Raw genomic sequence first — 25,067 nt, forward strand, 5'->3', positions numbered from 1 at the left:
GGTAATCACTTATGTTGATCACGAGTTGTTCTGGGTTCAATTCTTTTTCCCTTTCTTCTCCTTCTCCTTGTTGGTTCCTGTCACGCTCCTCGTGTTGGGTGGCTCTCTGTCCTTTTCCCTTCCTTTTTCCTCTCCGGGGTCTCCTTTTTGTGCTTGGCCTTGGTCTAAAAAAGGATTGGTTTCGGTTGGTACGCTCGTGGTGGGTTGTTCCGCTGTAGTGGTATCTGGTGTTTTTCTCATAGGTTGAGCTTTCCGTGATCTTTGGTTAGTGTCAATGTCTGTTGAAGATGTGTCCGTGTTTGAGTTATATGGGCGGTTCCTTCTTTTTTGGGCATTTCAGCCCATGTATAGACTTCTCCTAGTCTATAATCAAGGGTGTCCCTCTTAAATTTTCGAATTTTACGTTCATTTATTTCCCTAGAGTGTTTGTCCATTTGTAGTCGGATATCTTCTAGGGTTGTTTTTAATTCCTCTTCTGTCATCATTTTGGATAGCTCAGTTGACACCTCTTTTATTTCTGTAGTCAGGTCATCCAGTATTGCGGATAGCTCTTTGATGATTAATAAAATGAGGTCCAGCGAACATTTATTGAGTATTTCAAACCACCGTTCCTGGAATTTTTTTGAGTGTTTGCAAAGGGATCGTTTGAGAGCAATCCTTAGGCCCTTGGGTATGCGTTGGTTGCGATGATATTTTATGAGAGTGCTCGCATGGAGCTGTTGGTTGATTTTTCTTTTTGTAAGGTATAGTAGTTGTCTTATATTTTGCTCTTTGGACCTGCTTGTAGTTTCCTGTGCTAGTTCTTCCCTGATCAGAGAGTATATTCGATCTGCTTCGTCTGCTTTGAAGGCAAAGGTAGAGGCTCTGGCCTCCGTACTTTTGGATATTTCCTCATAGTTGCTCATTTTGGTTTGTTCGAATAGTTTTTTGCGTGCTATTTGTCCAATGGGGACGCTGGGAGGGATAACACTAACAAATGTTTTTAGGGCAAATGCACTGCTGGATTTCGCGTATGTTGATGGGATATTTAATTATTTTGTTGGTGCTCCAAAGATGGCGTCGATAGTCCAGCGACGTCAAGAATACAGTAATTGAACGTGATGCTAGTGGGTCACTAGCTTCATCCCTTTCGGCACACACTCATGTCTTTTTACTAGAAAGAGACTTCCACACTGGTTTTGCGAATTAGTTCATTCTAATGTTTTTAATTCATTCGTATGTTCATTCCATATTTTTCATTCGTTAATTTTGGCTTCAATACAATGTAGCACATTCTAGTTATTGTTAGGCTATTTCCAGGTTTGTGCAACTTTCAGCACTTTCTAACAAATTTAGTTCTATATTGAACATTTTTTAACATAGGCCATGTGTTTTTATGTTTGCTTTCATCCAATTTCAAGGCTTCAGTGAATTCTCCTTAATTATTTTGTATGTGACTTAGGTTTTCATGTCAAAGGAGTACGCATACATGCTCTGGAAACTGTTTTTGCACATCCATAGAATCCTAGTGAAGCTGAAATAAGGAATTCCTGGTTTTCTCCTTATATGTGCCATGACTTCAGATTTGCTTGCGCCACTTCGGTCAAACTTTATTGAATTTTGGTGCAGAGAAATGTATACAAACAGCTCACCTGACAGTGTTGCAATTGCATCATATTTGATTTAGAAAGCACCTCTGCGATTTTGGATTGAAGGATTTGCTTGGGGATTGTAATAAATGCCTTGGTTTCAAGATCATTACATAAAGGATACGTTCTTTTTACATGTTTGAAGATTTCATCTTTGCCACCTCTTAAGCTTGCTGTTAAGTTAGCCTTCAACCTAAAGAAAAAGTTGGAAAGGCAAAACAACTAAGGCTATTGACAGGTGGAGTGTTAACTGGAAGGATTTAAGTCAAGGGTGGTTGGATCTATGTCACATTTGTGGGACAACCAATATCTATTTAAATTAATTTATTTAGAATCTTAGAATGCGAGTTAACCTTATATGGAAATCCTCAAAATGTTCTTTACTTTATGGTTATTAGTGGTGAGTTTTTGGATATGTGCAATTTTGTTTTGAGTTCAGTCAAATCAAAAGTATCTTTATTCGGTCGGGATCTGACCATAAAGGCACAAAATAAAATGCATAGTCATCAAGTCGTAAAATACATAATTCCATCACAAAAAAAAGCACTTGATAAAGGGTGATATTATAAAAGCATTAAAAAGCCCAATAGCCTTTTTGTTTTAAAACTTTAGAAAGAGTATAAAATAACTCCAGGAATTTATCAGTGCAGACTAATTCAATTCAAATGTCTGGTGTGGAAAATTCAAAGTGTGTTAGGAATATACCAAGATCATAAGGCATAATTCTAACTTAATTTTATAGAAGTAAAAAATTTAAAACCGAGAAAACAAACTTTTGTAAAAAATGTTTTTGAATCCCTTCTTGATAGGACGTAAATGTCTATCACTTGCGATAGCGCATAAAAAGCGGGACTGTGAGGTGCAATTTAATGTACAAAACAGCATAAAGTGCACTGTGGATTATATGGAGACGGCATCACAGGGACAACACTGAAGCCTTTTAAACCAGGGAACTGTCCTTGGACAAGCTACTATAAAGTGGACGATTTTAAGGCGAAATCTTGTAAGATAAAACCTGTGTTCAATGTGTACAACCCAAGTTAAATACGTCTTCATTCCCGATGTTGTGGAGATGGGGACGTACCAAATGATTGTTGTCATCACAAGAGCCTTGACAATTCTAGACTTTTCCCTGCCGTCAAGAACCAAACAAAATCGTTCAGGCTAGAGTTGACTCTTTCTGGAGAGTCAAAGATATCGCTCAGCCACAAGGTAGAAAAGGTATTTTTGACATAAGCTACCAGGGAATGGCAATAATGCAGCAGGAGTTTGTACAACCCTTTATGACCTTACGTGAGATACTACACTCGGGTGGACCTTATTTTGATCCTTAATAGTAATGGTGCCAATCTTATGTTGTCCTCCAGATATCCAACACCGAGTTCTTGACGGTATATGAAACTTGGTGTGGCTTTCAGGATAGCTTGAAGTTTACACAGTAATTCATTTTCAGCTGTCTGTAAGGTAACCAGGCCTGCATAGCCTCATGCACCCACTCCATATGTACCAGAAGAAAGACATTTACTCTTGTAGAGGGTTGACACCTCTCTTAAGGGCTTAAGGCCAAGCTTTGGTGCAAATCTACAGCTAGATTGGCAAGAAGCCACCATCTTTTGGGTTCTAAGGGTGGTAAGTCTGTCCCAACTCAAATTGCATTGAACCGGATGCCTAAATAATTACAACGAGGCACTTTGGCAATGGAGGATCTAATGAAAAAGCTCTTGGATCTTATGTTCTTTGGACCACAGGTTAATATGAAAGATTTTTGGTGGCTGATCTTCAAATGACGATTCACCTTAAACTCATTTAAAGCTTATTAAAGAGCCTGGAGTCCGTTGGCTATGCGTGCAATTATAATTGCATGATCTGTGTATGAAAAGAATGGGAACCAAACATGAAACTTTCTTAGGAACATCTTTAACGTGGGATACTAGAATTGACTCAAGGGCGTTAATATAAATTAAGAATAACAAGGTGCCAAAATGCATCTCTGTTTTCCCCCTTTTGTGACCCTAATTAGAAGGGTGTGAGTTAAAATGATTAGATGCTCTCAATGCCGTTTCAATATGTAATTTTGTTGAGGGCTTCTGACCATTGATTCTTGTGAAAATTCTTTTAAAATCAAGGTTTGATGAAATGTCTTTCCATCTGCTCTGTTATATTCCCTCGTGTAAATCTTTCACCTTAAAGGTTTCATTCTGTTTTAATATTCTAAATGTAGTTTATCTTGACAGTTTACATAACATTTATTTACATGAATATTTATGTGTATTTGCATAGTGCATGACTCGCCCGGAGGGAACTCTGGTGCTGAAGTAGAAGCTGTATGGGCAGAGCCATGGCCGGGACTAGTTGAAGAGCCAAATCTTCAGTTTCTTGCAGAATTCCAGAACTCTGGAGGCGGCTCTGATGTGCAGGGGCAGATTTTCCCAGACTTTAGGATTGACAGAGAAGGCACAACCTCCAAATATGGTTCTTCGTATGCAGTGTGTGTATATATGTATGCGTGTATATGTGTGTGTGTGTGTGTGTGAGCAGACGTCTGGCTGAATGGAGGTGTCTCGTAGGTTTGTGGAAGTTTATGCAGTTGTTGAGGTATGTGGGGCCAATTTGTAAAAGGCTTTGCGTATGTGCATGAGGAGTTTGAAGAGTGCTCTTTTGTGAATTGAGTTTTGTGGTGGGACGTTGATAGTGAGCCTGGCCGCTGTGGTTTGTGTGGTCTGGAGGCTTCTGGACAATTGAGCGTTGATTCCTTCATAGTGTGCATTGCCGTAGTCCAGCTGGCAGCTGATGAGGACTTGTCATGATTGTTTATGGGGAGTCATTTGAAGATATTTTGAGCATCTTGAGTGTGTGGAAGCAGGAGATGGACAATGCTTTAACTTTGCTGGTCATGTTAAATTAGTTGTTGATTACTAGATCTGAAAGAGACCATTAGTTATAAATTCCTCACCTTTGAATTACCCCCATGCTTCAGACTGGATCAGGAAAAAAATTCTGTAGCAGTACCCCTGCACGTTGGTAGGTGGCGTCAGTTGACTCCGCATCCTGCGTCACTGTTATGACGTTGCGGTTTTGACTTTGACGCCGTCCCTGCGCACTGACATCAGTTCTTTCTTTTTCCGCACCAGCCAGCGCAGATCCGGAGAGAGTGTGCCCCTTAGTTACATTTTGACTAAACCTTTTTGACTTTTGTAGATGACTTTTTTGAGTCTTGGACTCCTGGTAGCACAAGGGATGTCCCACCGTAGGACTGCCTTCATGTCTTGTGACTCTTGTCACAAGTTGATGTCTGTCATGGAGCCGCACCTTGTGTGCCTCTAGTGCCTGGAGCGCGACCACGACTTGAAGTTGTGCTCCAACTGCCGGGCCATGAATCCTAAGTCTTTGCGGGAGCAGTCCCAAAAGCTCCTGATGACCCGGCAGTCTGCTCCGCGTCGTTCGAGGTCCCGGTCGTGACGAAGGTCTCGGGACCGGTCGCGAAGCCACCACTACTCGTCATCGACGTCTTCGCACTCCTCTGGTAAGTCGAAGCACAAGAAGAAGGCGAAGAAGCATAGTCGCTTTACGCCTTCTACCTCTCTGTTGGCTGATACGAAGCGGGGCCTGGAGCGTCGTTGCTTTATTGTCGAAGTCTGCTTTCGGCATGGCTGCATGCATCCCTCCTTTTCCCGGAGCATCCCCAGCCCAGCTTTGAGCCTTTTCCGAGGCTCTTTAAAGCATTTTTGAGTAGCCAGACTCCGCAGGTGCTCCTTCGGGCCCCTCGGACTCGGCTGGGGGCCCTGGGCCTTTGATGTTGGCGGTTCGGACGCCAGAGGGCCCTTAAGGATCCAGGCCTGGATCAGGATCGGTGCCTGTCGACCTCACAGTACCTTCCCTGGCGCTGATTCCAGTGATGACGTTTGACGCTGGTTGTGCCCCCAACCAGCATTGACCCTAACCTCACTCCTGACTGGGACCCGGTGCCGGATCGACGTCGGTCCCGGCGCCAAAGTGTACTTTTGTACCTCTGTTCATCCCGGGTGTTCCCCATCGCCTTAAGTGGTAGCCAGAAGAGGGTGAGGAAGACTGGGAGGGGTCTGGAGACCCTGTAGCTGACCAGTTTGAGGAGCCGGACTGGCGAGAGGAACTGGGTGACGCCAGTCGTTTGGATACTTCCCCAGATCTCGGCATGCCCCCCCACCCCCTACCATGGCTAGGGAGGAGGGAGTCTCTTAAGCAGTGGTGTTGCGTAGGAAGGCTTGAGCTACCTACGGTGGCAGTCAGGACTATCCTCCTGACAGATGTACTTCAACTGGCAGAGGCCTATTCGGAGCCCCTGCTGCGTTTTAATAAAGCCTTCACGGGCATCCTTCTGGGTTCTTGGTCCAAGCCCAGTACAGGGGCTCCTGTGGACAGGATGCTTGCCTGTCAACCCCGCCCGGCCCCGGGCAACCCACTTTTCCTCTCCAAACACCCTACCCCGAGAGTTTGCTGGTCCTAGCCGTGTCTTCTAAGGGCGCATTCCTTACTGCTCCCCCAGATAGGGAATCCAAGAAGCTGGACCACCTTGGGAAGATGTTGTTTTCTTTCACCAGCATAGCGTTGCGGTCGGTGAACACTGCACGCCTCTTGGGCTGTTATTCCCATACAGTGTGGGACGCGGTTGCGCAAGTGTTGCCACTGTGCCCGGAGGAGGCCCTGGCAATTCTCACCCATGCAGTGGTAGAGGTTAGAGACGCAGTTAAGTTCGCAATTCGGTGTGGGCTGGATACTGCTGCCTTTCTAGGCAGAACTGTTTCCACGTCAGTAGCCTTGAGGCGCTACACCTGGTTGAGGACGTCTGGTTTCTCTGGGGATGTCCAATTCTGCCTTTTGGACATGCCCTTTGATGGCCGTCACCTGTTCGGCGACAAGGCTGACTCAAGGATTCTAGAGCTATGGCCAGATCCTTGGACCTCGCGACAACCTCTAGCCCCATGCAGTCCTCCTTTTGCCCCTTTCGTAGCTACGGAAGGGGTGCCACACCACTTTCCACCCAGTCTGGCCAAAGGGCTGCAAAAGCTACCCAGCCTCTGCGTATCTACTGCTGTGGGACTCAGTGATGCGGGTCGGGGGGCTAGCAGGCGGGCCAGTTAACCTATACACTCCTGCAGGAGCCTCCAAACCCTAGTCTGACCTTCCTTGGCCACCAGTTGCCAGTGGGCGACAGGATCTGCCATAACCTCACATACTGGCAAGGCCTCACGTTGGGCAGGTCAGTTTTGCAGATAGTCCGAAGGGGCTACTCCCTTCCCTTCGAGATGACCCCTCCTTCCATGCCACCATCCTTCCATCACATCTCGGCGGATCACTTGGCCCTTCTCCGCCTTGAAGTTGCAGGACTCTTGGCCAAGGGAGCTGTCGAAAGGGTCCCTGTGTTGGAGGTCGGCCGTGGTTGCTACTCCCACTACTTTTGGGTACCCAAGAAGGGCCCTCAACTTCTTCCCCTGGAAGGAGAAGTTAAAGATACTCCCATTGGCTCAGGTCCTGTCTGCCCTCGGCCCCGGAGACTGAATAGTAGCGTTGGACTTGCAGAACACCTACTTCCATATCCCCGTCCTGCCTGCCCACAGGCTTTACTTATGGTTCACAGTAGGCCACAAGCATTTTCAGTTTACCTTGCTTCCCTTTGGTCTTACCAGCGCCCCTCAGGTGTTCATGAAAGTGATGGCGGTTTTCACAGCTCATCTGCATAGGTCAGGGGTTCTGGTCTTCCCCTATCCCGACGACTGGCTGTTGAAGGTGGGCTCGCCCCAAGCAGTCATCTCCCAACTCCAGACTATGGCGGACCTCCTGCCCTTGCTGGGGCTCACTATCAATGTGCTGAAGTCACCTGACTCCCTCTGAGAAGCTCCTTTTCATCGGGCAGTTCAGTACAGATACAGTAAAGTTTTGGGCTTATCCTCCCAAGCAGTGAGTCCAGGATATTCGGATTATGATACCGATGTTTCAGACTCTATCCCGGATTTCAGTGAGAAAGAACCTGAGGCTGCTGGGCCTCATGGCTTCAGGCATCTTGTTGGTGTATCAAGCCAAGTAGCATATGCGGGCCCTGCAGTGGGACCTGAAGTTCCAGTGGGCACAGCATCATGGAAATCTTTCCAATGTCCAGATCTCGGAGGGGACTGCATGCCAGTTTCTGTGGTGGCTCACGAACCAGCATTGGGTCAGCGGCAGGTCCCTCTCCCTTACCCAACCAGAATTCACAGTAGTGATAGATGCGTCACTCCTGGGATTGGGGCGGCCACCTGGGAGAGGTGGAGATCAGGTGTCTATGGTCTCCGGCGGAGTCCGGTCTCCATATCAACCTTTTGGCGATCTGTCTTGCACTGAAGGCATTCCTTCCTTCTGTCAAAGGAAGAGTAGTGCAGGTATTCACAGACAACAACACCGCCATGTGGTACTGCAACAAACAGGGCGGGGTGGGGTTTTGACCCTACGTCAAGAGGCTCTTCGTCTTTGGACATTGCTGGAACATCAGAGCAGTGAAGAAGTGTGGCTCAATGATTAGAGCGGCAGACCCTGATGCAGAGGTCTAGCCTGGGACCAGCCAGGGTTCAATTCCCCGCCTCGGCGGGTCTTGGGCTCCAAAATTCCACGGACCTGATAATTCTCGCCTCGGTGCCTATTCCAATCATGCAGTCCCACTCTGCAACTCTGGGCAATAGCTTGCTTAATCTCCACAACGGCCCCCACAACGCTAAGGATGCCTGGCTTCACCTTGGGGGTGCCCAGGAGTGGATGCCTCACAGGTAAAGCCAGGATGGGTTCCACAGCGCTATTCGTACAAGCGCCTTGAGACCCTTGCGCGTGAGTAGTGCGCTATACAAGTATCAATTTACATTACAATTTACATATCTCTGGCGGTTCAACACCTGGCAGATGCCTGAATACCAGGGCAGACTAAATCAGCCGCTGGTGCATAATGGATTACAAATGGCGTCTTCACTCGGAGGTGGTGCAAGGTCTCTTTTGGCAGTTGGGGAGAGCCTTGGTTAGATCTGTTCGCCACTGAAGAGAACGCACGTCAGCAATTCTGCGCGTTGGAGTTTCCAATGCGGCATTCGATCGGCGACTCATTTCGTCGCAAGTGGAATTGCGGCCTCCTTTCCGCCTGTACCACTTCTGCCCAGAGTACTGAAGAAGATCAAGCGCGACCTGGCCCAGGTCATTCTTGTGGCTCCAAATTGGACACGAAGAGTCTGGTACCCCGAGCTCCTGCGCATTGCCATCGATTCTCCGATCAGACAGCCTCTTTGGGAGGATCTTCTGTTTCAGCAGCAGGGGATGATCCTCCACCCGAACCTGTCCAGCTTCCACCTCCTTGCGTGGAGATTGAGAAGCAACAGTTGACAGCTTTCGACCTTCCTCCCGAAGTCTGTAATGTCATCTTGGCAGCCAGGCGTCCCACCACTAAAATGGTATACATCTGTAGATGGAATAAATTTGTGGCATGGTGCACAGCAAAGGCTATGGCTCCCCTTTCTGCCCCTCTTTCAGAGGTTCTCCTCTTTGTTCTATTTTTAGCCCAGCAATGCTCTGCTCTGGGCACTCTTAAAGGCTACCTTTCGGCCATCTCGGCCTTTCTGCGCTTTCCTGATCAGCCTTCTCTTTTCAAGTCTCCTATTGTAAATAGATTTCTAAAGGACATTACTCATCTCTTTCCTCCTTCTGCTTTCGTAATGCTCCAATGGGACTTGAATCTTGTTCTTACATACCTTATGTGTGCTCTCTTCGAGCCACTACATAATTGTCCTCTTCGTACCTTGAAGACCGCTTTCCTGCTTACCATCACATCTGCTTGCAGGGTGAGTGAGCTTCAGGCTCTTTCCTTTAAGTTTCCTTTTCTTGCAGTTCATCTGGGCAAAGTGGTCCTTCGCACTAAGCCCTCTTTTCTGCCAAAGTGGTTACCTCTTTTCACATTGGTCAGACCATCACATTGCCTACCTTCATCCCGCCTCTGCACCCTTCCAAAGAGGCGGAGAGACTCCACTGTCTGGACCCAAAACGTGCCCTATCCTTCTACCTTGACCGCACTAAAGATTTCTGGGTGGATGATCAACTCTTCGTAGGTTATGAGGCTGCTAAGAAAGGTCGCTTAAGGTCTGGTTCTCCAGGCTTTGTTGACTTGGAGAGGAGCCAGGCAACCTTTGCAGGCAGTTATTGAAGTGCTGAAGTTGGAGGTGGATTTGGGAAGGTTGTTGTGTTGAGACCAGAAGTGTTGAAGTTCGGCAGACCGTGTTACTTCTGAGGTCTTGTTCAAGTCCTGTCAGGATGATTTGGCAATGATGTTTTTCTATGGTGGTGTGGGTTGGATATGCTGAAGTTGGCGAGAGCATGGTGTGACCAGCTGATCGGTGTCTCCTACAATATCACTTAAGCCCAAATTTAGGTGGGATGCTTAGTGAGGCAGCTTGTGTTGAGGAGTCTGCAGGATGAGTGGTGCAGTGGAGTGGATGTAGAGTGTGTTGGCTGTAAGGTGTGAGTTGGGTGGGGGAGGGTGCATGTAAGATGGTGGGTGAGGCAGGAGAAATCACCTTTAGTGTTTGTTGGTGAGGTGCTGCAACATCCCTGCGAGATGGAACCAGGGTTCATGGCACAATGGGTTGCGGTGGGCTAGCAACAGAGGAGGGTTAGTGGAAGGAGGACCATGGGTCTTGGTGCTGGGCAGGGTGCAGTTGAGCTGTGTGCATCTGCTCTGCATCCAAGCTGCTGCTGCCATTAAGTGAAGACATGTTTTGTGAGAAACCAGTGATGTCGCTTCCTATGCAGATGGATGATCAATACAACACTGAGATATTGATTAACCCTTATGAAGTCCCAAAGGGACGAAACGCTTTGGCTGGGCTGAATGGATTGCTTCTGTCAAGTTTACATGTGTTGAAGAGTGCTTCAGTCAAGTTTGAATTTGTTGAATGAAAGTGGATTCGAAGCAACTCGCAAGACTCCTGAATGACTGCATCATGACTTTTTGATCTATAGCTGGAGAATTATATAATGATCTGTGAACTTTGGAAAAGATTATCCTTTACATCCACTATCACTCTGAACTATACCACACCTACCAGTTGTGGCCTTGTTGTGCCTCATTCGTGAGCCGCATCTTGAGTTCCTTTGACATAATCAGCATGTCCGACCCAGACAGCTCAAAAGTGGTGCTGAATGGTTGTTCCACGTCTGTGCTGTGCACCACAGTGGTGGCCAACAATATTTGTTCAGGGGTTATTCATTCTTTTTTATGGTTTGAAATGTTAAATGAAACGAACAGAAGAATAATCTGTATTTTTTCTTTTCCCCGTCAAATATTAATCAGTCTTTTTCCTCCCCAGTCATGGTTGCATATGGTGCAGCAGACAGAGCAGCTTAGCCGAATAATGAAATCCCATGCAGAGGACCTAAACTCGGGACCGCTTCACAGGCTTACCATGATGATCAAAGATAAGCAACAAGTGAAGAAAAGTTATGTGTCCATTCATCAGCAAATCGAGGCAGAGATGTACAAGGTACTTTGTTAAACGCATGAATGCATTTCGAAAGTATAAACACATAAAGGGAATTACAACAAAAGGTTGTTACAATAGATTTAAATTAAGATGTGACTTAGGCAGTAAAAAATCTAATGCTGTCAAGTAAGATTCGTATTTTATTAACAACTAACTGTACCCACGCGTTGCTGTGGCTCAGTCTGGTTAAATGGAAGAGAAAGAAAAGAGTAACGCAGGTTTCTAATATGTTCAATTTCACAATGCTTGTGGGTACACATTATGTTTTTGTGACTATTTTCTCTAAGCGTCCCTTGTTGTCGCGCAGCAAGCAAATCGATAGGGTCTGTTCGGCCTTTCGATTAAAAACACGTGCGTATTGTACACACGCGTATTCGAATCCAACGTTGTGTATATATAAACACGCGCTAATGTTGCAAAGGGAACCAACTCCTCCCCGCTCCCTCCACCCACTTCCCGGTCTGAAATCCTGACACCAACTGTTCATCCTAATATATGTAGGCTATTGTCTCTATGCGTCCTTTCTTAATGTTACAAAGTGAACCAACTCCTCCCTCCACCCACTTCCCGGTCTGCCATCCTGACACCAACTGTCCATCCTAATATATGTAAACTATTGTCTCTATGCGTCCCTTGTAGTTGTTGCGCAGCAACCAAATCTATAGGGTCTTTATTGGACACGCACGTATTTGAATCCAACGTTGTGCATATATAAACACACGCTAATGTTGCAAAGTGAGGTGGGCGTGGCTGGCACGTAAAGATGGCGGTCACACTTTAGGAGTGCTCTGGACCCCTCCCTCGTCCGTGCCATAATCCGCCGACATTGGGACCTTCCTACCCCTCGGAGCTGTACCTGATATCCTCTGGTAGCCTGTCTTGTGGCTTTGGAGTCCTCCTTTGCGGCGATTCCCCCGTTCTGCTGCTTAGCAGCCGATCACCCGCCGTGCCTTACTGCAAGATAGCGGCCCTTGCCCCCTAGATGCCGGGGCTCTGAGCGACGGCCCATTGATTCTGCGGGGCGTCCTTGAGGCAGAGGCTGTGGGTGTTGCATGGTACTGCCGCCTACACGTGGAGAGCGGTGGTGAGACAGCGAGCGGATCTGCTTTGCCTGCGGCCTTCCACCGGCGCTGATCCTTGAATCCCCTGCAGAGACTCGACCCCCGGGCGGAGCTGGGCCTGCACTGCAGGGCCCGAGTCGGCTGTTGGCTCGGACAGCGGGCGGCCCCATGGCAACTGGTCCGTAGGACACAAGTTGTTGGTGTGACGTATTGCCCCCCTCCGGTGAGGGGGGCAATACGTCGCACCAACAACTTGTGTTGCTGCTGCTGCTGATGCTGCTGTTTGTTCCTTGGCTGCAGCTATTGCCACCTGTGGCGCCCAGTGGAACCAATCGGCTCCGGGAGCTGGCGGCCAATTGTTCCGGGGTCCTTGCATGGTGGGGGGCCCTTGGTCTCCCCCCTACGGTGTGAGCTCTGCCTGCGGTGGGACTAGCTAGAAGCCGTGGACCTTCAAAGGAGAGTTTCTGCAGATGCCCCTGTTGGGAGTGGGACACCCAGGTCTACGCGGCATCCCCGGACTTAGTGAACCTGAGGCGACCACGTGCAGGGGCCTCCCCGTTCCCTGGCTGCCCCGCTGGGAGTGGAGCAGGTGTTGCCACCGCGTTTCTCCGCCGGAGGTCGGTGGAAGGCCTACGACGAGTTCCTGGACCGGAGAGTGGAGGTGAGGAGTGGGGCGCCAGGTTTGGGTGGAGGATTCAGCCGTCGGTCGGGCGGCAGGCAGGTGGGTGTAAGGGGGCCCTGGTCATCGCGGCTTCCTAGCAAACACCCAGTCTCCTCCCCTCTCCCACGCTCCTGGCCCCTACTTGCGACCTTTGACTGAGGTGCTCTGATCTGATCTGACCGGACCGGGAGTCGCACAGGGGTACATGCCAGTTGTCATTTATCATCACCCCCAGAGATATTACTTGTCAGGTGGCACTAGGCGTGATCCGGGGTTGGGCCCGGCCTGAGGGTCTGTGGGTGCCCGGTCCTCCCTGGGCTCAGATCATGGGTAGGACGGACAGATCTTCGAAGGTTCCCACCAACCAAACCAAAATGGACTGCTTCACCAACCCAGAGGGGAGAGCTGCGGGTGTGGTGGCGGGGCAGGAGGTTCCTCCATCCGGTGAACTGGCCACTATCCTCCTAGCCATCCACACATCCCAGACCTCGGTAGACAGCAAGATCGCCGAGGTAAGGGTAGACATGACTTTAATTCGGCAGGACCACCGCAAGGCAAATGCCCGGATTAAAAAGACTGAATCTAGGATCTCCTCAGAGGAGGACGACGTGCAGCAACTCAAGGGACAGGTGGCGCGTCTTCAGTCGCACACTCAGGAACTGCACCTCCGGGCGGAGGACGCGGAAAACCGGTCTAGGCACAACAACCTCCGCCTGGTGGGCTTTGTGGAAGGAGCGGAACAAGGCCGAACGGTGGACTTCCTGGAGTGATGGTTGAGGTCATGGGTACCCAGGGGAGCCCTGTCCCCGTGGTGCACGATTGAGCGGGATCACCGGTCCCTGGCCTCCAAACCACTGCCGGTCGCTCCACCTCTGCCGATTATAATGCGGATCCTTAACTTTAAAGACCGTGACATCATCCTAGCTGAGGCCCACAAGCAACAACGGCTCCTACATGAAAACCGCACCATTATGTTCTTTCCGGAATACACCTGCGAGGTTCAGGGCCAGAGGCGCTCCTTTGGATAGGTCAAGCAAAAATTGAGGGCACTTAACATTCAGTATCGGTTCCTCTTCCCGGCCCGCCTGAGGGTGATATTTGAGAATAAGGCTCTGTTCTTCGACAATCCGACAGAGGCGTGGACCTGGGCTACGGAGGAGGGTCCTCTGCGGGTCGAGGGCCCTCCCATGGATGGAGGAGAGGCAAGGGGCGGGCTGGGCCGGTCCGTTCCCTCCGCTCCTCAACCTCCCCGTAACCGCTCTCGTAGGCGCCGTGACCGGAGGCTGGCCCGATCGGACTCCCCGCCGGGTCACACACGTCAGTCCACCCAGGTTGAAGAGGGAGCATCGAATGGGAGGCGCTCCGGTTCATCAGGCCAAAGGGGTTGAGTCGTCCCGGCCTTCCGTGATTGACCTTCCGGACACAGACCTCTCCCGAAGCCCGACGCTGCTGGGGGACCCTGCTTAAGCTGTTCTCTGCATGCCGGGCCTAGCTCCGCGGCCGGAGAAGGCACGCGGCTCCTAATCTGCTTCTAAACTCCTGTTGATCTTGGTCATTAGCGGTTCAAAAGGGGGTGGTAATGGACAGAGCATCTGAACCAATCAAACACTCACACCCAGTCAAACGATCTGGGTTTAATCCATCACAGTTCTTTAGCCCACTCTGCCACCCCAGTTCAGACATGGCTATATGCAAATCAGTCTGACCCTGTGCCTCATGGGAACAGTCCAGCCCGAACTGCCAAGCCATGCCTTCCCTAGACCGGAAACAAGCTTCCCCCGAATTTGCAAATCCACCGTCGGAGGAAGATCCTTCTCATACCTGGCAGCCAAGACATGGAACTCCCTCCCCACTCACCTACGGCTGACACTGGACCATCTCACCTTCAGGAAATCGTTTTTGGCCAATATAGGTGTGGCAGGGTATACTCAGACATGAGTCCCTTTCTCACTGCACCATCAGGATTCAAGCAAGCCGGGCCGACGACGGCTGAAATGCCAGAAACCGGTCCCCGGTAGCTTGTCTCCTTTCTGGTGAAGAATTGGCTTGGTAGTTTAGTCTGCCCTGTTCCCATGATGCACTGGGCCAGGGACAGACTGATTTGCATATAGCCAGGTTCTGAGCTGGGATGGTGCAGTGAGATAAATAACGGTGATGGATCAAGCCCTGATCTTTGGACTGGGTAAGAGTGGTCTGCTTAATTGAGACACGCTGTTCATCACCACCCCCTTTTCTCAATCGTATTATTGTATTGGATCACCCTTCTTCCCGAACTGGGCTGATCCCTCAACGTGGCCCCCTTGGTCAAGAAAGCTAAAGAGGATTTTCTTAAATGAAGGCCGCTGCCGCTGAACCAACTAGGTAGGGTAGCTTTATTTAAAATGATGATCCTTCCCAGATTCCTCTATGTCCTCCAGAACACCCTCTCTGGTACTTGAAGGTCTGGTTCAAAGAACTGGACAGTCTAATCACGAAGTTCCTTCGGAGGGGTGGAAGGGCCCGGGTGGCTATGTCTGTCTCTCAGATTCCCTCCTATGACGGTGGCATGGCTATGACACACCTATACTTGTATTTCCTGGCGGTACGGCTCCTAGTGATACATGACTGGTTTAACGGGGGTTGGTCGAACCCTGCCTATCGGCTTGAACTGGGGATAACGGGCGTCCATTCCGAGCTGACTTCCTGAGGTGACGCCCCCGGTGCTGCTGGTATGGCGGGCCTCGCTTCGTCACGTGGGATGGACGGGGAAGCTGACTCAGTGCACCCCCCTGTGGCAGGGGACGTGGCTTCGAGGGTCAGTGGGTTGAGGGGTTTAAAGCCTTGGGACCTTATTGGCATTTCCCAATTAGGGGACGTGTTGGCAAGAAGCCAGATTTTGTCCTTCCAGGAACTCCAAACCAGTTACTCATTACACTCCTCTCAACACTATAAATATCTGCAGTTGAGACATGCCCTTTACACACACACAGCAGGCGACACGAGGTTCCCTGAAAACAGCCCCATTGAGGCTCATGCATTGATGGGCGATTTGGGTAAGGGGGGGTCTCCCGAATTTATCGAACGTTAGTCAATAACTTCCCCACATCACTAGATAAGCTGAGGGAGCAATGGGTGGAATGGGTGGGCCCCCTTGACGATGTGGACTGGTGCGAAGCCCTTATGACTCCCAGAATAGTTACTGTCTCTGCCAAACTCAAGCTGATCCAGTTATACTACCTGCAGACTGCATACCTCACCCCCCTGCGCCTGCATTGAGCGGGGCTGTGCCCCAATGCGTCGTGCGCACAATGTGGGCATGTCCTGGCCGACTTCTTTCACATGGTTTGGTCTTGCCCCGCTTGGGGTCCCATTGCGGCAGAACTAACGGAGGTGCTGGGTTGGGATGTTCCCCACGACCCACGGCATTCCTTGCTGGGAATCACTGACGGGTTAGATGGGTCTAGGGCTGATAAGTTGTTTTACAACATAGCTATGGTGGTAGCCAAGCTGTACATTGCGGCGACCTGGATAAGTCCTGATCCTCCAACCATGGAGAGGTGGCAAAGAGGGGTAGACTGGTGTGCGACCCAAGAGAAAGCCATATGTACAGCGAAGGGGCGTACCAAAAAATATCGTAAAGTGTGGGGAAAGTGGCTAGTGGCTGTGGAAGGTCCTGATTGACCAGATTCCAGCTTTTAGTAGGGGTTTTTGAGGAGACCGTGATTGGGGGGTACAGCAATGATGTCAATGAACTTATATTTGCGATTTTCGTGCTCTGGCTGATTTGTTCTTTCCTTGTTTATAAAATGAATAAAATTTGCTTATCAAAATAAATGTTGCAAAGTGAACCAACTCCTCCCCCCTCCCTCCACCCACTTCCCGGTCTGCCATCCTGACACCAACAGTCCATCCTAATATATGTAGACTATTGTCTCTATGCGTGCTTTCTTAATGTTGCAAAGTGAACCAACTCCTCCCTCCACCCACTTCCAGGTCTGCCATCCTGACACCAACTGTCCATCCTAATATATGTAGACTATTGTCTCTATGCGTCCCTTGTAGTTTTTGCGCAGCAACCAAATCAATAGGGTCTGTTCGGCCTTTCGATTAAAAACACGCGTGTATTGGACACGTGCGTATTCTAATCCCACATTGTGTATATATAAACACGCGCTTAATTGAATCCAACGTTGTGTCAAAATTTCAAATAAATTGTTGAAGAACTTTTGGAGATTTAAGATTTTGAACAAATGAACATTGACATTTTTATGTGTCTCAAAATCTTTTTGACGTGGCGTTTTACGGAAGCTTCGAGGACACGGCTCTCGCACAGGTTACCCATTCCTAGGGGTGCTTAAACCATACCATTATCAAGTGGCAGAATCCCATTTTGATGTTTCACCGCTTATCGAGCTTAGTCTCTATAAATCACTTAACCTTTACCGATTACTTGAGATTACGATGGTTCTCTCAATATATTTCAAGAGCATTTTCGACCAGGGGGCTGGCATTTCCTGGCAGAGAGCTGGTTTGTTCGTGATTACCAAATCACAAAAGGTCGTGAATTCTTGGGACTTTCAGGATCGCTACTTCCCATTACTGACTGTGAATTTTCTCAGCAGACCTAGCTTAGAGCCTGGGCCAACTAACACATGCTTGAACATCATTCGGGAAGCGTCGCTGTTAGACCTGGCATCTTTGGCGTGGTTTCCCCTGTCTTTTTGGCCTCTACCTCCTGTATTTTTTATTTTGTGCTGGATTTCGTTTTTGCTGGTTTAGATGCTTTGGACACTCTGCCACTGCTGAGTGTAAGTGCTCCCTGTGTAAATTGTTATGATGATTGGATATACATGATTGGCATATCTGTATCACTAAGAAGTCCCTAGAAAAGTGCATTAAGTGTGCCAGGGCTGGTGATGACAAATGCTACTAGTGGGCCTGCAGCATTGATTGTGCCACCCACATGAGTAGCCCCAAAATGGTGTCTCAGGCCTGCCACTGCAGTGCCTGTATGCAGTCTGTGAACTGCCATGTCCTCCTGGTCAGTGTCCCCACTGACCAGGCCTAACCCTTCCATTTTTGTGCACATTGGTCACCCCTATGGAAGGCCCAAGGTACCCCCCTGGGCAGGGTGCAGTGTATGTGAAAGGTAGAACATGTACTTGTGCAGGTGACATGCTCTGGTAGTGAATTACAGCCATTTACGTTTTTCACTATTGTAAGGCTATCTTGCTCCATAGGTTAACACGGGGAATGCTGGCTACAGTGGCTACCAGCAATTCTTCCCATAGGAACAAGATAGGACATAAGAGTCTAGTATCCCTGAACTTTAATAACACATCTTTTAGGAAAGGTTGTTTTTGAATCCTGTGTTTGAGAACAGCACTTTTAGAATGTTGCTGTTATCTTGTCAAACCTTCCTGTGTGCCTTGGCCTGTTTGTGTATTGACTGTCTGGTTTGAGAGTGACGGGGGCTGGGGATTCCCCAGGAGGCTGGCTGAGTCAGCCCTAGGCTGAATGACTGCATTTGCAACTTGAGTGGTGGGAGGAGATAGCACCTGGGCCTGAATAGGGCTGTGCCTGCCTTCCACAATGCTGGCTTCACCTCCTGCTGGGCTGCTGACGGTCCTGCCCCTCACTCTGAAAGGAAAGGAGAAGCCAGGAAAACAAAGTGCTCAAAAAACACCTAGAACTGGTTCAGACCGGGCTCAGGGCCCACATGCACAAAGAGAACAAAGACTTTTAGGGGTATAAGTACAGGACCCCTAACAACAGAAAATTAGATCATCCTGGAATCAAGAAGGACCTCTGCCAAGGAGAAAGCTGAAACTGAAGAAGGAAGATTGTCCTCATCCATGGATGATGTCCTCATTGGACCTCATCCAGCACGGTCGCTCCCCCCAGGCTCCCTGATCCCAGCTCCTGCTGACGATCTGGCCGGCTGGTGGTACCGCTTCGAGACTACAGAGCTGTAACTGATTATTTATTTAATTTTGCCTCGCGTTGTGTTTATTTATTCAATTCCGCCTCGCGCTGCATTTATTTATTTAATTCCGCCTCGCGCTGTGTCTGCTTAATTAATTCAGCCTCGCGCTGTGTCTGTCTAATTAATTCAGCCTCGCGCTGTGTCTGTCTAATTAATTCAGCCTTGCGCTGTGTCTGTTTATTAATTCAGCCTCGCGCTGTGTCTGTCTAATTAATTCAGCCTTGCGCTGTGTCTGTTTATTAATTCAGCCTCGCGCTGTGTCTGTTTATTAAATTTAGCCTTTAGCCCCCGGTGCCCTGTGACCCTCCATCTTGTTGTGTGTCCCCTGGCCCGCCCCTCCTCCCTGCTACCGCCTCCCAGCTGCTGACCCTCCCACCCACGAACAGAGTGCTCCCTACCTGCATTTAATTAATTAATTCCGCCTCGCGCTGCATTTATTTATTTCAGCCTCGCGCTGTGTCTGTTTATTAAATTTAGCCTTTAGCCCCCGGTGCCCTGTGACCCTCCATCTTGTTGTGTGTCCCCTGGCCCGCCCCTCCTCCCTGCTACCGCCTCCCAGCTGCTGACCCTCCCACCCACGAACAGAGTGCTCCCTACCTGCATTTAATTAATTAATTCCGCCTCGCGCTGCATTTATTTATTTCAGCCTCGCGCTGTGTCTGTTTATTAAATTTAGCCTTTAGCCCCCGGTGCCCTGTGACCCTCCATCTTGTTGTGTGTCCCCTGGCCCGCCCCTCCTCCCTGCTACCGCCTCCCAGCTGCTGACCCTCCCACCCACGAACAGAGTGCTCCCTACCTGCATTTAATTAATTAATTCCGCCTCGCGCTGCATTTATTTATTTCAGCCTCGCGCTGTGTCTGTTTATTAAATTTAGCCTTTAGCCCCCGGTGCCCTGTGACCCTCCATCTTGTTGTGTGTCCCCTGGCCCGCCCCTCCTCCCTGCTACCGCCTCCCAGCTGCTGACCCTCCCACCCACGAACAGAGTGCTCCCTACCTGCATTTAATTAATTAATTCCGCCTCGCGCTGCATTTATTTATTTAATTCCGCCTCGCGCTGTGTCTGCTTAATTAATTCAGCCTCGCGCTGTGTCTGTCTAATTAATTCAGCCTCGCGCTGTGTCTGTCTAATTAATTCAGCCTCGCGCTGTGTCTGTTTATTAATTCAGCCTTGCGCTGTGTCTGTTTATTAAATTTAGCCTTTAGCCCCCGGTGCCCTGTGACCCTCCATCTTGTTGTGTGTCCCCTGGCCCGCCCCTCCTCCCTGCTACCGCCTCCCAGCTGCTGACCCTCCCACCCACGAACAGAGTGCTCCCTACCTGCATTTAATTAATGAATTCCGCCTCGCGCTGCATTTATTTATTTCAGCCTCGCGCTGTGTCTGTTTATTAAATTTAGCCTTTAGCCCCCGGTGCCCTGTGACCCTCCATCTTGTTGTGTGTCCCCTGGCCCGCCCCTCCTCCCTGCTACCGCCTCCCAGCTGCTGACCCTCCCACCCACGAACAGAGTGCTCCCTACCTGCATTTAATTAATTAATTCCGCCTCGCGCTGCATTTATTTATTTCAGCCTCGCGCTGTGTCTGTTTATTAAATTTAGCCTTTAGCCCCCGGTGCCCTGTGACCCTCCATCTTGTTGTGTGTCCCCTGGCCCGCCCCTCCTCCCTGCTACCGCCTCCCAGCTGCTGACCCTCCCACCCACGAACAGAGTGCTCCCTACCTGCATTTAATTAATTAATTCCGCCTCGCGCTGCATTTATTTATTTCAGCCTCGCGCTGTGTCTGTTTATTAAATTTAGCCTTTAGCCCCCGGTGCCCTGTGACCCTCCATCTTGTTGTGTGTCCCCTGGCCCGCCCCTCCTCCCTGCTACCGCCTCCCAGCTGCTGACCCTCCCACCCACGAACTGAGGGCTCCCTACCTGCATTTAATTAATTAATTCCGCCTCGCGCTGCATTTATTTATTTCAGCCTCGCGCTGTGTCTGTTTATTAAATTTAGCCTTTAGCCACCGGTGCCCTGTGACCCTCCATCTTGTTGTGTGTCCCGTGGCCCGCCCCTCCTCCCTGCTACCGCCTCCCAGCTGCTGACCCTCCCACCCACGAACAGAGTGCTCCCTACCTGCATTTAATTAATTAATTCCGCCTCGCGCTGCATTTATTTATTTCAGCCTCGCGCTGTGTCTGTTTATAAAATTTAGCCTTTAGCCCCCGGTGCCCTGTGACCCTCCATCTTGTTGTGTGTCCCCTGGCCCGCCCCTCCTCCCTGCTACCGCCTCCCAGCTGCTGACCCTCCCACGCTCCGCCCCCTCCACCATCCATTTATGGCCAATGCCCCCACGCGCAGCGTCCACGCGCTACGGACACGCCAAAGGTGCGCCAAAGGTAAGCCCGTCTACGCCCGTCCGCGCCTGGACCGCGCCCAGTGCCAGACCCCCTGCCCCTCGCGCTGCCCAGCCCTCCCGCATTACCTACGATGCCGCCTCCCTCCTAGCCCTTAACCCTGGTCGCGCCCCCAACTGCGTCCAAGCCGCTCCCGGACACACCCATGGACCTTTCTCCTGCTACTCCTGCAAATTCAGCGGCACCGACAACATCCCCGCTACAACCACACCACAGATTCCCGACCCCAATCACCTACAATGCATCCTGTTCAACACCCGATCGGTCCACAGGCACGCCATTGACCTATGGAACCTACTAGACACCTTCTCTCCAGACGTCGCCTTCCTAACAGAAACATGGATGAACGCTTCCTCCGCACCAGACATCACCATTGCCATCCCTGAAGACTATAAGATCACTCGCAAAGACCGTACCAGCCACACAGGAGGAGGAATCGCTATCGTCCATAAGAAATCCATCCGCATCTCAACCAGCTCTGACGCCAACCTCGCCAACTCCGAACACCTTCACTTCCAGATCCACATCGACCCCAAAACAACACTCAGAGGCACTCTCCTCTACAGACCACCAGGACCCCGCGCAAAATTCTGCGAAGACATCACAGACTTCATCTCTCCACACGCGCTCCCCTCCAAAGACTATATTCTTCTAGGAGACCTCAACTTTCACATTGAAAAGATCAACGACCGCAACACCGCCACCCTCGTGGACAACCTCGCCAACCTCGGACTTAAACAACTAGTCACTTCACCCACCCACATCGCAGGGCACACACTCGACCCCATCTTCACATCCAGCAATCATGTCTCCTTCAGCCACACTACGGAGCTCCTTTGGACCGACCACAGCTGCGTTCACTTCACCTACAACAAGCCAAAACCCATCAACCGCTCCCAACCTACCCTGCAAAGAAACTGGAACAAAATCACCACGGACCAAATCTCCGCATCGCTCCTTCGAAACTCCCCAGCCCTCTCTTCTAACGTCAACGAAGCTGCCGCCAACCTCACCCTATGGTTATCCAACACCGCCGACACCTTAGCTCCACTGAAAAAACGTCAAAGCAAACCTGGCAGCAAGAAAGCCTCTTGGTTCAACAATGATCTCAAGAAGTCCAAGAAAATCTGCCGCTCCCTTGAAAAGGCCTGGAAAAAAGACCCAACCACCAGCACCAAGGACGCCTTCAAAAGCGCCACCCGCATACACCACCAACTGATCCGAAAAGCCAAGAAAACAGCATTCAAGGATCGACTCGACAACAACGCCCACAACAGCAAGGAACTTTTCAACATCGTCAAGGAATTTTCCAATCCCTCGGCCAACTCCAACGACATCACCCCCTCTCAAACCCTCTGCGACTCCCTAGCCTCTTTTTTCCACAACAAGATTGCAGACATCCACAACAGCTTTAACAACCAACCCGGAATCCAATCCACCCCACCACCTGCTGATCACCTTCCCCCCGTGAACACCCTTAACGCCTGGAACCCAATCTCCACTGAAGACACCATCCGCCTGATGAATTCCATCCACTCAGGATCCCCCACAGACCCATGTCCTCACCACATCTTCAACAAAGCAGACTCCGTCATAGCACCGCACCTCCGAGACGTCATCAACTTCTCCTTCAACTCCGCTACCTTCCCAGAAGACTGGAAACACGCTGAACTCACCGCCCTTCTGAAAAAACCCACAGAGGACCCCACCGAACTCAAAAATTACCGCCCCATCTCACTTCTTCCATTCCCGGCCAAAGTCATCGAGAAAGCCGTCAACAACCAGCTCGCCGCCTTCCTCGAAGCCAATAAATCCCTCGACCCCTCACAATCTGGCTTCCGAGCAAAACACAGCACTGAGACCGCCCTCATTGCAGCAACAGACGACATTCGAACTCTACTGGACAATGGAGACACAGTCGCCCTCATCCTCCTCGACCTCTCTGCAGCATTCGATACAGTCTGCCACAGCACCCTTCTACAACGCCTCAATAACATCGGAATTCAAGGAAAAGCACTTGAATGGATCACCTCGTTCCTCACCGGAAGAACCCAGAGAGTCCGCCTTCCTCCTTTCAAGTCCGAGGCCTCTGAAGTCATCTGCGGCGTACCTCAAGGATCCTCACTCAGTCCCACACTCTTCAACGTTTACATGAGCCCCCTCGCGGCCATCGCACGCCAACACAACCTCAACATCATCTCTTACGCGGACGACACTCAACTGATCCTTTCCCTCACCAATGATCCCAACACCGCCAAAACTAACCTACACGAAGGAATGAAAGAAGTTGCCGAATGGATGAAACAAAGCCGTCTGAAACTGAACTCAGACAAAACAGAAGTCCTCATCTTAGGTACATCCCCCTCCGCTTGGGACGACTCCTGGTGGCCGGAAGCCCTCGGAAAAGCACCCATCCCGACAGACCACGCACGGAACCTTGGAGTCATCCTGGACTCTTCACTCTCAATGAACAGACAAGTCAGCGCCGTATCCTCTTCCTGTTTCAACATTCTTCGCATGCTCAGAAAAACATTTCGCTGGATCCCCTCCGAAACTAGGAAAACAGTCACCCACGCTCTGGTCACGAGCCGACTGGACTACGGAAACACCCTCTACGCAGGTACCACCGCTAAACTCCAGAAGAAACTCCAACGAATCCAAAACGCCTCAGCCAGGCTCATATTAGACATCCCACGCAACGAACACATCTCTGGTCACCTTAAAGACCTCCACTGGCTACCCGTCAATAAGAGAATCACTTTCCGACTGCTTACCCACGCACACAAATCACTCTACGATATCGGACCAGATTGCCTCAACTCTCGACTGTCCTTCTACACCCCCTCCCGCCAACTTCGTTCTTCCAGCTAAGCCCTCGCCACTGTACCCCGCATCAACAAGACCACCATGGGAGGCAGATCCTTTTCATACCTGGCTGCTAAAACATGGAACTCACTCCCCGCTTACCTTCGCCTCACCCAGAACCACCTAGCGTTCAGAAAGCAGCTTAAAACGTGGTTATTTGACAAATAATCCTCCTCCCCTTCTCAAGCGCCTTGAAACCCTCTGGGTATGTAGTGCGCTATACAAATTTGTTGACTTGACTTGACTTGACAGCTGTTGCTCTGCTGGATTGCCCTGCTGTTGCTTTGCTGCCAAAGAGAGGGGAAGGACTTTGCTGTGTGCTGTGTCCCCTTGCTTGAAGGAATCTCCAAGGGCCTGAGAAGAGCTGGCTCCCTGTCCTGAAGTCCCAGGAACAAAATGACTTCACCCCCAGCTTCCCCTGAGCTCTACCGAGAGAGTTCTGTCATTCCTGGAGTGCATGGCCCATGTGTGGTGCCTCTGGAAGTTGTACCTGTGCTGGGAAACTGGAAACCAAGATTTGAGAGACTTTGCTACAGAAAAGTTATTGCATTGCTCGCTGCAGAGCGCATCCCGGACAGTGTGAGGAAATTCCCGCCGCTACGAAGGCCGAGATCGTCGCAGCGCCTGTTGCCGCTGCCAGAGTCGAAGCATCCTTCGTTTGCGGGACGCACCAGAACGGTGCGGGAAGACTGACATCGCTTCGAGTGTCGTCGCAGAGCCTGTCATCGCTGGGTGAGAACGCTGCACCGCTTGCTTGCGGACCGCATCACGTCGCTGCGAACATCGTCGCAGAGCCATCGCATCGAGGAGCTGCGAGAGAGAGATCGCCGCTGGATCCCGCATCGACGCCCCGAGAGATTGTCGCAGCCCCTACGAGATCGACGCATTGTGCATTTGCGAGAACAAACTTCCTACGGAACCTACGCACCGGAATCCATACAAGTGGCATTCCTCCCCATACAGACCGGA

The 25,067-nt window shown here is 50.2% G+C and overlaps 1 protein-coding gene across 1 annotated transcript in view; it reads left to right on the top strand.

The window, feature by feature from the left end:
- The window catches only part of FER (FER tyrosine kinase), a 1,097,899-nt gene that overhangs the window by 138,869 nt on the left and 933,963 nt on the right, over nucleotides 1-25,067 (top strand). The window contains exon 3 of the mRNA XM_086961004.1: nucleotides 10,979-11,152. Coding sequence (XP_086817130.1) covers nucleotides 10,979-11,152 — 174 coding nt within the window. The remainder of the gene's footprint in view (nucleotides 1-10,978; nucleotides 11,153-25,067) is intronic.

The sequence above is a fragment of the Lissotriton vulgaris genome, chromosome 3_1 (genome assembly GCF_964263255.1).
Source record: "Lissotriton vulgaris chromosome 3_1, aLisVul1.2, whole genome shotgun sequence".
Taxonomy (NCBI): domain Eukaryota; kingdom Metazoa; phylum Chordata; class Amphibia; order Caudata; family Salamandridae; genus Lissotriton; species Lissotriton vulgaris.